The sequence below is a fragment of the Physcomitrium patens genome, chromosome 24, assembly GCF_059467195.1.
Source record: "Physcomitrium patens ecotype Gransden chromosome 24, ASM5946719v1, whole genome shotgun sequence".
Classification (NCBI taxonomy): Eukaryota; Viridiplantae; Streptophyta; class Bryopsida; order Funariales; family Funariaceae; genus Physcomitrium; species Physcomitrium patens.
This window is the reverse complement of record NC_143433.1, coordinates 13653215-13665392: the sequence shown is the minus strand read 5'-3', so window position 1 is coordinate 13665392 and position 12178 is coordinate 13653215. Positions and strand designations below refer to the sequence as shown.

The 12178-nt window shown below is 38.6% G+C and overlaps 1 protein-coding gene across 3 annotated transcripts; it reads left to right on the top strand.

The window, feature by feature from the left end:
* Positions 1 to 187: 187 nt before the first annotated feature.
* On the top strand, positions 188 to 9212 carry LOC112276707 (uncharacterized). Of its 3 annotated transcripts, none has more exons than XM_024508283.3 (20): positions 188 to 433; positions 1099 to 1326; positions 1695 to 1826; positions 2272 to 2388; positions 2778 to 2828; positions 2995 to 3084; positions 3271 to 3417; positions 3754 to 3879; positions 4062 to 4145; positions 4334 to 4613; positions 4854 to 5168; positions 5367 to 5459; positions 5602 to 5660; positions 5943 to 6125; positions 6343 to 6580; positions 6828 to 6994; positions 7874 to 8140; positions 8293 to 8412; positions 8626 to 8807; positions 8987 to 9212. In XM_024508283.3, exons 2-20 carry the CDS (start codon positions 1234 to 1236, stop codon positions 9051 to 9053), a joined length of 2811 nt encoding a protein of 936 aa, XP_024364051.1. In that variant the 5' UTR covers positions 188 to 433; positions 1099 to 1233; the 3' UTR covers positions 9054 to 9212. The 3 variants fall into 3 exon arrangements, with proteins under 3 accessions (XP_024364051.1, XP_024364048.1, XP_090103002.1); XM_024508280.3 differs by having other exon boundaries at positions 7829 to 8140; XM_090246876.1 differs by lacking the exon at positions 188 to 433 and adding an exon at positions 835 to 954.
* Positions 9213 to 12178: the final 2966 nt, after the last annotated feature.

The following is a 12178-nucleotide window of genomic DNA, read 5'->3' as shown; positions in this document are numbered from 1 at the left end:
AGTAATTAATTAACGGATGGTAAATATAGGCGGGTAAGGAATGTGGCATTGACCCGTTCTCCCCGATTTTTACTATTGGTCCCGGTCAGATCAATAATCGAGGTCTGACGAATGAGCCCAGAACCCCAAGGATAAAATTCTCTCCACGTTCCCATGGCATAAATAACCCACGGGAACGGTTGCATTTGTTGTGTTGCGAAGACGACTCCACAAGCGGAGCCCCTCCGAAACTGATTTCGGGACTTCCATCGACCATCGCGGACGCGTGATCACGACCTGATAGTGCATTGTTCTTCGTCAGTAGCTCCTTTTTCTTTCAATCGCAATCTCTTTCACGCATTGCGAGCTTTCCGTGGACATCTTTCTCGCTCGAACTGGCTCTGTACTGCGTGGTTATGGGACTTTTCCGTCTTGCCCTAGTCGTCCCGTGAAGGTTGTGCATCGCTCGTTGTAATTTTGGTCTCTTGATTGTAGTTTTGCTGCTTTATTCATTGACTTCATTGATTTTCCGGATCATTTACGCTCGGGTTGAGTAGGTTTGGCTGATGACTTGCAGCGTATGTAGGATTTGATTTTGGCGAATTGAGAAACTGTTTGGCGATGCGACTTGGGAGTTTTTTAGGGTTACCGTCGTTGTAGTTGGTTACGGGAGCTGCAAAGTTGAATTTGGGATTGTGACGTTGATTTTGGTATTGCTTTGAGATAGTCGGAAGGTTTCGAGAGTAGTCCATGAAGCTTCTATGCTCAACGGATCTCTTTCTAATCTAGAGACTTTGCATTTCTTGTTGTATCAGTCACTGGCATGTTGTAATGTAGGCATTGATTTGACGTTATTGGATTTACGATTGGATCCTGTCATGTTCTTTGATTTTCCTGAGGTCGGTAGCACATAATGCCCTGAAGTGTCGCAGCGGATTGTACTATGCCTGTTGCTTGGGGTAGTTTCAATTGAGGGTGCGTGCAATCTTTCTGCCCGAGAGCATATGTTTTAGAAAATAATCAATGAGTCAATTTAGTTGGTCATGCGCATTTTATTGCCACCCTTCTCGTGTTGTTTTCAACGATCGTTACTCAAGTTCTCTGTAATTGATTGTGCAGGATTGTCATCAACTGACTCGATGTAAGTGATACGTGACCAGTCTGTTACATCTTTGCAGTCGTAGCCATTTCATACGTTACGAATACTGTGCACAATAAGCTCGGTCATCTGGTGGCAAACACGTGGAATTCATCATGGGGGCGACACGGAAATTACAAGGAGAAATTGACAAAGTTCTGAAGAAAGTGCAAGAAGGCGTCGATGTCTTCGATAGTATCTGGAACAAGGTGAATAAGTCTAGTATCTGTCCAAACTTTGTTGAGTTCTGTGTTTACACAGAGAGGCTGTGATATGGCTGTTTTACATCCTTTTGGTGCTTATTCTGCAGGAATGCTGTTGAGAATGGGTCTTACTGCATTTCATGATGTTGTGAAGGGGGCCATATCTAATTATGCACAATCTTTAAAATTAGTCGTGAGTTTAGAGAAAATTATTTGTTGACTTCTTTAATTTTTGAGAACTGATTTTTATAAGCTACTCAACAGTGAAGCAGTGGACATTGAATTACTCAGATCATGGACAATTAATATCGTCGGTGGTTTTTCTGGTCTTTCTCTCCGTAGTGCTGACGAAGAAACACGTTGAGGTGTCGCAGGTGTACGATACTGAAAATGCAAATCAGAAGGAGAAGTTCGAGGCCGATTTAAAGAAAGAGATCAAGAAGCTACAGCGTTATCGTGATCAAATCAAGATGTGGATTCAATCCAGTGAGATTAAAGACAAAAAGGTATTAAAGAGAAAAGATCATATGTCACAACTAAATGTCGTGGTTTTTTTTTCGTTTCGTTTCTCTTCGTGCTTTTCGATCCCCTTTTTTAGTCCTTGGATGTGTTTGGGTATCCTCTTTTCAGCGTATGTCAGATCTCTATCTAAACCTTTCAATCACAAAATTATGCTCATATCTTTTCATTTGTTGAAATTTTGTGTTGATGACTTTTGTAGTATAGTGACATTTAATACTGATGGTCTTTAATAATCACCGTAAACTGTGGAGTGATGACAAACTCTACTTGATATCGGTTGTTGCGACTCGATTTTTAGTTTTAGTTTTTATTTTTATTTTTTAGTGTTTGAAGGATGGATTGATTCTCTCATAATTGAAAAAGTTTAGATACTGGAATAGTGGGGTGTAATGTTGTTAATAGTATTCCTGTGTTTTCTTTGTGGTGTAGGCTTTACTTGAGGCTCGGAAGCAGATAGAGAGAGAAATGGAAAGATTTAAAGTATGTGAGAAGGAAACCAAGACAAAAGCATTTTCCAAAGAAGGCCTGGGTCAACAACCTAAAACGGTTTGTCTCTACTTTCGCGTACATACATTCCGATTGTATGCTTTATCGAATTGATCAGCTAGAATTTGCTTGGGAATTGCTTCATATTGACTTAGTGGAATGAGTGTCTAACACTAAAGAATGTCGAGATGGACTTTAAATATCAATCTATGAGTGACAAATGTTGATAATCCTCTGGGTTGTCTAGTGCATTTTTGTTTACCTTCCGTTCCGTTTGTGAGTATCTCTGTTTGTTTTACATTATGAGTTGTTTTGTGCTGCTTAATTGTGGCTTCGGGTTCTTTTTAGTAGCGTTGTTTCACAGTTTTTGTACTCTTTTCATTTAGCCCGGTGTAATCAGCTCAATCCTCTCTCTCAAGTTGGTAGTGTATATGCCTGCTTGTTTGCAGGATCCACGAGATAAAGCAAAAGGGGAGTCACGCGATTGGCTTAACAATATGGTATGCTATAATTGTTGCTTATGCTTTGCGAACTACTTCTCTGTGTTTCTTTATGTAGTTTGTGCATAGGATTAAGGAGTCCAGTCTCTTCTGGGATAGTAGAAGTGACTGCATCATACGTACTTTACCAGCTTGATATATTGGAAATTTATTCCTGCATTGGCAGGTTAGTGAGCTGGAATCTCAAATTGACTCTTTCGAAGCAGAGATGGAAGGCCTTCAAGTCAAAAAAGGAAAGGCCCGGCCTCCCCGTTTGGTATTGCATCCGTTTCCTATATTCTGGCTGTATTCTATTTATGTGTCAATCAACTGAGAGTTTCATGTATTGTTTGTTCTCAAGATGTGTTTTACACCTATGTATTTTCCGTCGATATATAGAAATTGAAATTCGTCAAATTTGCAGACCGTGAAATTTTCTCTGTTTTCCTGTTTGAATGTGCAGACTCATCTCGAGGAGTCAATCAATCGACATAAATTGCACATCATAAAGTTGGAACTAGTGTTGCGTCTATTGGACAATGACGAACTATCTCCTGACGAGGTGATGGAAGTAAGAGATCTAGTTGAGGACTACGTTGAACGTAATCAGGTGTGGTTTCTTTCATCGTTCATGTGGAATTGAGTTATTTTAATTTTATAACTGACATTAAAGTCATGAATCATCGGCTCTAACTTTTAGAATTACTCAACGAGTCTTGTATGTGGCTGATAGTGATAGTGTCTGTTTGATAGTGATTTTGAGTGTGATGTTTGCTTTGCTCTTAAGGAAGTCAAACATGATATTGTCGAAGTCTATCGAACTCGTGTTAGAAACAGTCGTGTTCATTAAGCTCGTCCGCGGCGGCACATAAAAGTCGAGATGACACTGCTTAGCAGTTTCTCGATCGTTCATATTTATTAAGTAAATAAGTGATTTGACGTGCAGGATGATTTTGATAATTTCGAGGACGTTGACGACATATACCAATCTCTACCTCTTGATAAGATTGAAGCACTGGAAAATCTGGAAGCAATACCAAATGTTGCTCCTTCTATTGTCGTCAAAGAGAAGGTAATTAACCCTGGGTCTTGTTTGTAATTTATCTCAAGGAACGTATGTTCTAAGAGGATAACGATTAATTTAGTCATCACTGCCCTACTTTACATATATGCCTACTTACATGAAGAGCAGTTTCAATACGTGGAACTTTTGTTCTCTTGGTAGACTAAGTATTTTAAGTTTGCCACATCCAGGCTGCAGTTGCAGCAGCTGCTGGAGTTGGTGCACCTCTTGGTTCTGTTCTGAAACCCACTATTTCTTTGCCAGTTGTTCAATCCGTAAGTGTGCTCATTTCAACCTAAACCCGTTTCCATTATCAAACTCGCCAATTCCATTAGCTTGATTACTGCACGAGTCCAATCGCTTGTCCTTAACGATCAGAATTTTCTAGAAATTCCTTAATTTTTAGTTTTCTTGTTTACACTCAATGACAAGACCGCTTATTGATAATTTTAACTTTATACAGGTCACTGCTTCATCACTAGGAATATCCCCTCTTGTCTCTCCATCATCACAACCGCTTGCCAACGATGACATTTTGACTTCTTCAGAATCATCTGCCGAGTCTCCAGGGCCCCGGACACGAGGTGCCCCTACGTTAGCAACGTCTCCCACAAGTAGTATATCAACTTCAAGCTCTTCTGCAGCCGTACTTAGTGTTAGTCCAGTGGCAAGTGGAGGTGTTACTTCACCTTCAACTGGAGCTGGATCCCTGTCCCGCCAGCTCGGCACTTTGAACACTATGGGTAAGCGACAATGTGAAGCATTTTCAGTAAGTGAATTAGCTGAGGGAGCTGTGCAATTTCTCCTTGGGTTGAATATCTTGCAAACGATATGCGTGGCTATCTGTGAGTACGCGGATGAACATGCCATGTGTGTTGTTATTTTTTAAGTTACTTTTAACTTTTAATTTTCTAGACGATTTAAAATTGAAAACTAAGAAAAAATTCCCATGCTTTCAAATCACTTATTTATTTATTCTTCAGGTACTCCAACCGTTATCTCCCCTGCAAGGCCTGTGTCAGTAAAATCTCTACCTACAGCTTCTGCTCTTCAACCCACTCTTTCGCAAGGTCGAATGAAAGAGGAGGATACAAATGTGCTCCCAGGACGGCGTGTAGGACCAGGATTGAGTGAAACTTCCATTCGGGGACAGTCCCCTCCTCCTGTTACGGCACCTGGGAATGGAAGCCTTCTAGTGTCTCCCGCGATGGATTTGAGTATGAGGCTTGGTGTCACTGGTGGTGATGACAGACCTCCAACAGGTGGCGGTTTGTCACAGCAGTTCGCTGGGACTTTAGGTAACTCATGTCTCATATTGTTTACGTCTTTATTGTGGTATTTATCTTGTTGTCAAGCTGAACTCGGCTGCCCTTATGAGAGACTCCTGGAGACTATTGATTTTGATTAGATCGCGCTGTTTTAGACTCATCATCTTTTCACATATGTCTTGTAAGCGTACAATATTTTCTATACTCAATGGGAATTGATGGTTTTAGGTGGTGGGAACCGTGTATTTGGACCGGGAGGTCTGGGTGACACTGGAATAGGGGCATCAGACACCGGGCTCTCGGGCACTCGTTTGTTTCCAGGTCAGTTGTCCAAGTGCATGTCCTTGCGAAAGAGTAGTTTGGTTACGCACATGACTGTTCCATCTTCTCTTTTTATCGCTACTTATGCACCTATTAGGCTACGGACCTTCTTCTTCTTTTGAAACGAGTCTATATTTTGCAGGCAGTGGTATGTCAACTGGTGGGCAGTGGCGTCCACATTCTGCAAATACACAAGAAACGGTAAGACATGTTTTGTAAATTGTGTCCGTCATTTTTCTACACAAACCTCGTCATAATTTGGAACTTTGTGTGTGTTCTTTTGAAACTGTTTCCGCATGCTCTAGCTTTAGATGGCTACGATGATGAATGGTTCATCTTGTGACTTGTCTCTAGTAAGCAATGACTTTTACTACTTATCCCGCTTCTGCCCTCTGCCAGCATATTGCAGAAGAATATTATGCAGCTCATTATCAGATACCGTAGCGTCTGTCTTATTTACTCTTTTTATTTATTTTTCTTCAGGGCCCATATCATGTGCGATCTGAAATCATGCCGGATCAGAAACAAAAATTCTTACAACGGTACCAACAGACACAGCAAGGTCACTCTGCTGCTTCTCTACTTACAGGGGGATCTCAGCTTTCAAGCTCCTCACTCAAGCAACCTCCTGGCCTTTCTGCTCCACAGGCGAATCTTCTTCAGCAGGTGCTGTATATTCTCTTGCATATCTTCATTGTCTCTTGTTCTCACAAAATTCACCTCCTATGCATGGAGTCTTCAAGTTGCTGTGACGCAACCATGTGGTTAATTTGAAACTTGTGCAAACAATATCCAGTGAGTAGATGTTCGAGCATGCTGGCAGACGGTTTCTTAACCAGATGTGATTTTAAGACATGGCTCTTACTTTTCATTCTCGTTGTAGGCCCAGCTACACATATTGCAGCAACAACAGCAGCAGAACTTGCAAAATTCAATGTTAGGAGCTTCTCAGAACTCATCCACTCAAAGACAGACGTCACTTGGTTTGGTTACAAGCTCGCAGTCATCTTCTCCTTCCTCTACACCTGTACCAGCACATTTGTCGCAGGGGTTGTCAACATCCTCCCCACAACAGTTTGCACAATTGTCTTTATCGTCTACGACTTCTCCAACTGAACATGGTTCGTACCTTCTCTGGTTGAGTTTATAAAAAAGTTTCTTATTTACATGTAGGAATGTTGTTCTCCCTTTTCGTTTCCTGACAGGTTTCACTTTATGAAGTACACTGCAAACTCAATTTTTCCGTTGCGGAGATATGTACATGTGTTTAGGCTAGTTCATGCCATTATCTTCAACATGAGCATATCGCTCGTCATGCTTCTGCATCCTAAGCTTGAGTTTTTGATATTGCTGTGTATTCTCCAATAGATGCCAGCAGTAGAAGAATGGAGTCAGCACAGCAACAGATGCCTTCTCAGCTGCTTAAATCATCAGAAGACTCTGGTGCTGATGTCGCATCTCTGGGATCAGCCTTCAGAAGTGGCATGACATTCAGTGATGATGATCTAAAAAATTCGGATACCTTCGATGTCTCCGTAATGCCCCTCACCTTTTCTGATGATATGTTTTATTTTCTGTTATTTATGTGAGCAATCTTGGTAATTTCTGTGGTGCTTCGAAGACGTGTCATGATGTTGCACTTGTCGTTTGATGTCGACCCTCTCGAGGCAATGATTACCGGATTCGGAATCAGGAATATAGAGAAACATGAATTAACAATCAGTTCATTGTGAAGCTTTAAAAAATATCAATGAGTTAATGAGGAACAATGGGGCATCAGTTACCATTAGGGAAGTGTTCTAGTGATTTTGAATTTCGGTTTTTTTGTGGGCTCTGCATGAAAATATTCTATTGTTGAACCCCACGACATAGAAAGTTATTTAGGTCAGATGCAATATCTCTTATCCTCTACGTAGGTTACTTTGTGAGTCCTATCTGGCATGAATGCAAGTGATGTCGTGGTTGATTTTGCAGATGAAATGGACTAGATAAAAGGAGTACTATGATAGAGAAACGTCAAAGAATTTAAACCAAGCTTTAGGGATCAACTGAAATTCTCCTCTAAGGAATTCAATGAGTAATGAACAGTCAACAAAGAAACTGAAATGACTAATCATCCGTATAATAGTAATAGCTAAAACTTAACCTATTTTGTGGCTAATGCTTTAACTTGGTAAAGAATTTCCTGAAGTTCCCCGGTCCGCCAACTTCGGAGATGAGGACTGCCAATTAATCTAAAGATATCATATTGATTAAATGTATTATAAATGCTAGTTAATCTTTGGATGGTGATAAGGAAAGAGACTTCCAAGAAGATAAAAAAACAAGTTGAGCCAACAAAGAAACGAAAAACCTCTGTTGTGATGCAGGGACCCAAAGAAGGTGACAGTTGGTATGGCAAATCTACTCTGCAGGTCGGGACACCGGGCTCACTCGCTGACTACAGTCAACAATCTCGAGATGCTGATCTTGCACCAGGGCAGCAGAGTCACCATCCACAATCCTCTATGAACCCAGGTGTTATAGGACGGCGGAGTGTTCCAGATCTTGGCGCAATCGGGGATAATATAGTCCCATCTTTGGGACGCGAACATTTTGTAGCACAACATGAAGCTTTGGAGCATGCTTTCAGAAACCTACCACTACCAAAGGATTCAGAAAGGCCTAAGAGCTACACTCCGGTAATTCTAACTTTCGATTGGTTCAGGCCCATCTAGCCTTGTAATGTCTTTGTTTTTCTGTTGAATAGCATTTTGGCATCCTGCTGTTCTTTCTGTTTTCTGGATGGGTATTTTTCTTAATTTTTCACTGCTAATCTGTTGTCATTTCGCAGAGGCATCCAACCATTACTCCTGCTTCGTATCCGCAAGTGCAAGCCCCAATTATCGATAACCCAGGCCTTTGGGAACGACTAGACAAAGATGTTCTTTTCTATGCCTTCTATTATCAACAGGTGTTTTACATATCATTATGTCTACTTTTAGAAGAGTTAACCGAATTCTTCAGACTGTACTTCATTTATTATTATATTTTAAAACATGGTATTTATATAATTCAGAAATCGTGAAAACCAGTGGATGTTCCAGTGTTTTCTCTTTTTATAGTTGTACTGCTCATATATTACTTACTATTGTGTTCTCTTTGTTCTGCTGGACTTCCACAACAGGGTACTTACCAACAGTATTTAGCAGCTCGGGAGCTAAAAAAGCAATCATGGCGGTACCATAAAAAATATAACACTTGGTTTCAACGTCACGAAGAGCCCAAGGTTACTACAGATGAGTATGAAACTGGCACTTATGTGTATTTCGACTTCCACGTCGTCCACAATGACTATCAACAAGGCTGGTATGCTTGTTATTCGTCGTTCTTTGCTTCCTTGAATATTTTTTACGTGAACTTTAGAAACATGATGTTTGAAAGTGAATTTGAACGCACATTTTTGCTGACGTCAGTAATCACTCTCTTGCAATGTCTTGAGGGTCTAGTCGCTGCTGCTCATTAACTACGGCATTGCAACCGTGCAGGTGTCAACGAATCAAGACAGAGTTCACGTTTGAGTACTGTTATCTCGAGGATGAACTTGTTGTTTGAGGCTTCCATGTGTTCGTGTTTCATTCCAATCAACAAGAAGTTTCTTTGTAAATAGCTACACATGTTGTGTAAAGACTAACCATTCTAAGTGACAAGATGTATGCTTATTCTTACCCGTGTAGCATTCAAAATATGGAACAAATTCTTGCAATTGCTTGACACATCAGTGTAATCTTGAGTAAGTTCTAATTGGTACAGTGCTCATATCTGGACCTTAAACTCAGGTTGTTTGTATAAATGAGCTTGGAAGGTGGGTACATCATTCTACCCTACATGATCAAAGTATGTTGACCAAGAAAATTTACCAGAACTTGTATAGAATGTTTACTTCAGTACCTGCTGAAATCAATCAAATGATCACTTGAGGTGTTTCTAGAGGAATGGGCTTAGAGATGAAATCAGAGACTAACTTTGATAGGATTCTGAATAATGAGTAAAGAACATATATGATTGTGGAGCAATGACAGTAATCCCTAAGGGATCTTCAAATTGTTCAATCGTACAATTTGAACAATTTGCTATCGAATCTTCAAATTGTTCATCGTACTTCCAATGAGGGGTTGCCATTGGAACAATGAGGATTCCTACAGCTGTTATAAGCCACACACCACCAGCAAGCCACTTGCTAAGATAATGCCATATATATTCCAATGGCCTTGTGCATTGTTGGTAGGTTGGGATTCCATCCAAGGCTGGCCCACCTGCTCACGCTCGTGCCTTACATTGATCAAGAGACAGAGGATGGCAAGCAGTCGGCAGCGCTTCATTCATCTTTTCGGGATGGGAGCGAGGGACCTGGTCCTAAGCCCCCAATTTTGGGGGTTGTGCAAGAAATGGGTCTTAGAGCTAGTATTGAAATAAAAAGCAGGACCTTCTATTCTGAGCTCTGAGATGATACTGCAATATTGTAGGTTACATGACGCATGGAGCCCATTTCACATCGGGGTCATTGGGATCTGCAAAATGTTCTATAATGCGTGTTGAAGGTTTGCACTTAAGGTTGTGTGACTCAACCTCATGTTCTTGGAGTTGGCCTTCAGACTTGTGGAGAGAGTTGCATACAAGCTTTGATTGTGTTTCTAAGATTCAGGTCGTTTTCTTTTGGTGGGCAGTTGCAGCCTAGTTGTTGATTTCGGGGGCGTCAATCATGGTATTGGTCCAGCAATACCTTTTTCCGACGCTTTATCTTCCTACTCTCTCTTGTGCAGCCAAGCTTTTTTTTCTTTTTGCTTATTTCTCTTCGTCTAGTTTTCTCTCTTCTTATGTTTTCCTCGCACCCATCTGTCACTTCCAGTTGGTCGCACAATCCAGGTTAAACATTTGTTGTTTTAACTCTTGGATTGGTGAGTTTTAGGTTTGAATTTCGTCAAGTACAAGCGTCTTGATATTAGCTTTTAGACAAGCCAAGAATTTTTGAGTTAGGAGATTGGATGAGTTTTTGGCAACAATTTAAGTGAAAAGTGGTCCATTGCTCTAGCAGTTTGAAAAACCCTACGTCAAAGAATTGTATATGCTCAACTATTGAATTACTACGAAATTTGTTGGTGCTGAATTCACGTATTGTGTGATTTGAACAAGCCAAAGGTCATCAAAATTGGGAAAACAAGGAGATATGGGCTACTGGTTGAGCGAAGGAAGGTCCTTGAGCTTGTAGTACGTTCTTAGGCGAGGGCATCCTACTTTTGTTTGTTTTATGCCATAGCCGCCCTGTTTACACTAGATATTCTAGTCCTACTTGGGATTGGTTTCGAATGGAGCCTACTCACGATGGACATCAAATTTTCATTAACCACCAAATATTTTTGTTCATCCTCAATTCAGGAGTTGCCTTCATTTCCTTCTATTACTATGGATAGAAACGAAATTACAAGAAAATAATTGAATATAAATGTAAAACAAAATAAAAAACAAGCTATCAAAATTACAAGAAATTGAAATTATAATATTTTGTATGTATTAGCTTTAAATAATATAAACCTGAGGTGGTATCAATGTGCACAAATTTGATTGGTGGTTCCTTACAATTAGTTAGTACTTGAATTACATGAACTTATTAAATTCACAAATATATTCTACAGCAATAGTTAGTCATATAGCTCTAAAAGAATAGCAGCCTAAAAATAAATATTTAAAAATCAAATCTATTTAAAGAAAATATTTTCAGCTTTGAAATAATTTATTGTAATATTCTAACAGAATATGAATGCAATCTTCTTAACACATATGTTCCAAAAGATGTAAAAAAATAGAATATTAAGTTTACCAAGAATTAATTGTAAAAAACTTTTATGAATAATTCTTGAATAGTGTTTGATTGTTTAGAATCCTTAAAAAAATCCAAAATAAATTAAAAAAATTAAAGAAATTAGTATTGGAAGACTTCATAAAAATTACATTGATCATATCATGAGAGTAAATGAAGTAGCAATTATTCAGATGTAAGTTTTATTTAATTATTTATATATTGGATTAAAAATATTTATATGTGTATATATATATATATATATATATATATACATATATGTATAAATATTAGCATATTAAAGATATAATAGTTTTAATAAATATGTCTTTATCATTTAGGATATATTTGATTTATAAATTTCCAAATTTTTTGAAAACTCCCAATCAAGTTTACAATCAATAATTATGTGATTAGAAAATATATTGTTTCTAAATGATATGGTTGGTGTGGTTGCAATACCTAAATTAGGCAAGACTACTTTGATAAGGATTTTTTAAGTTTATATTAATAAAAACTTGAGTAACAAAAACAAGTCTTTATTGTATGGAAATGGTAGTTTTGAAGAAATATCCTTTGATATTAGATCTTGTCTACAAAATAAAATTATGTAAGATCTGAATAATAAGTATTTAATAGAATCAAATAAGATTATAAATTTTTTTAGATGCAAAAAGTTAAGCAAATTATCTTTTGGAAGAAAAAATATTATTAAAAAATAAATTTTAAGATAAGAATTATCTTTTAATTCTTGATGATGTATTTAGTTTCAAAGTTTTGAAACAACTAATAGATGTAACAATATTTAATAGATAAGACAAACAATTAATTCATGTAGACTATTTTAAATATTTATGCAATTAAAGAAGGTAAAATTGGAATT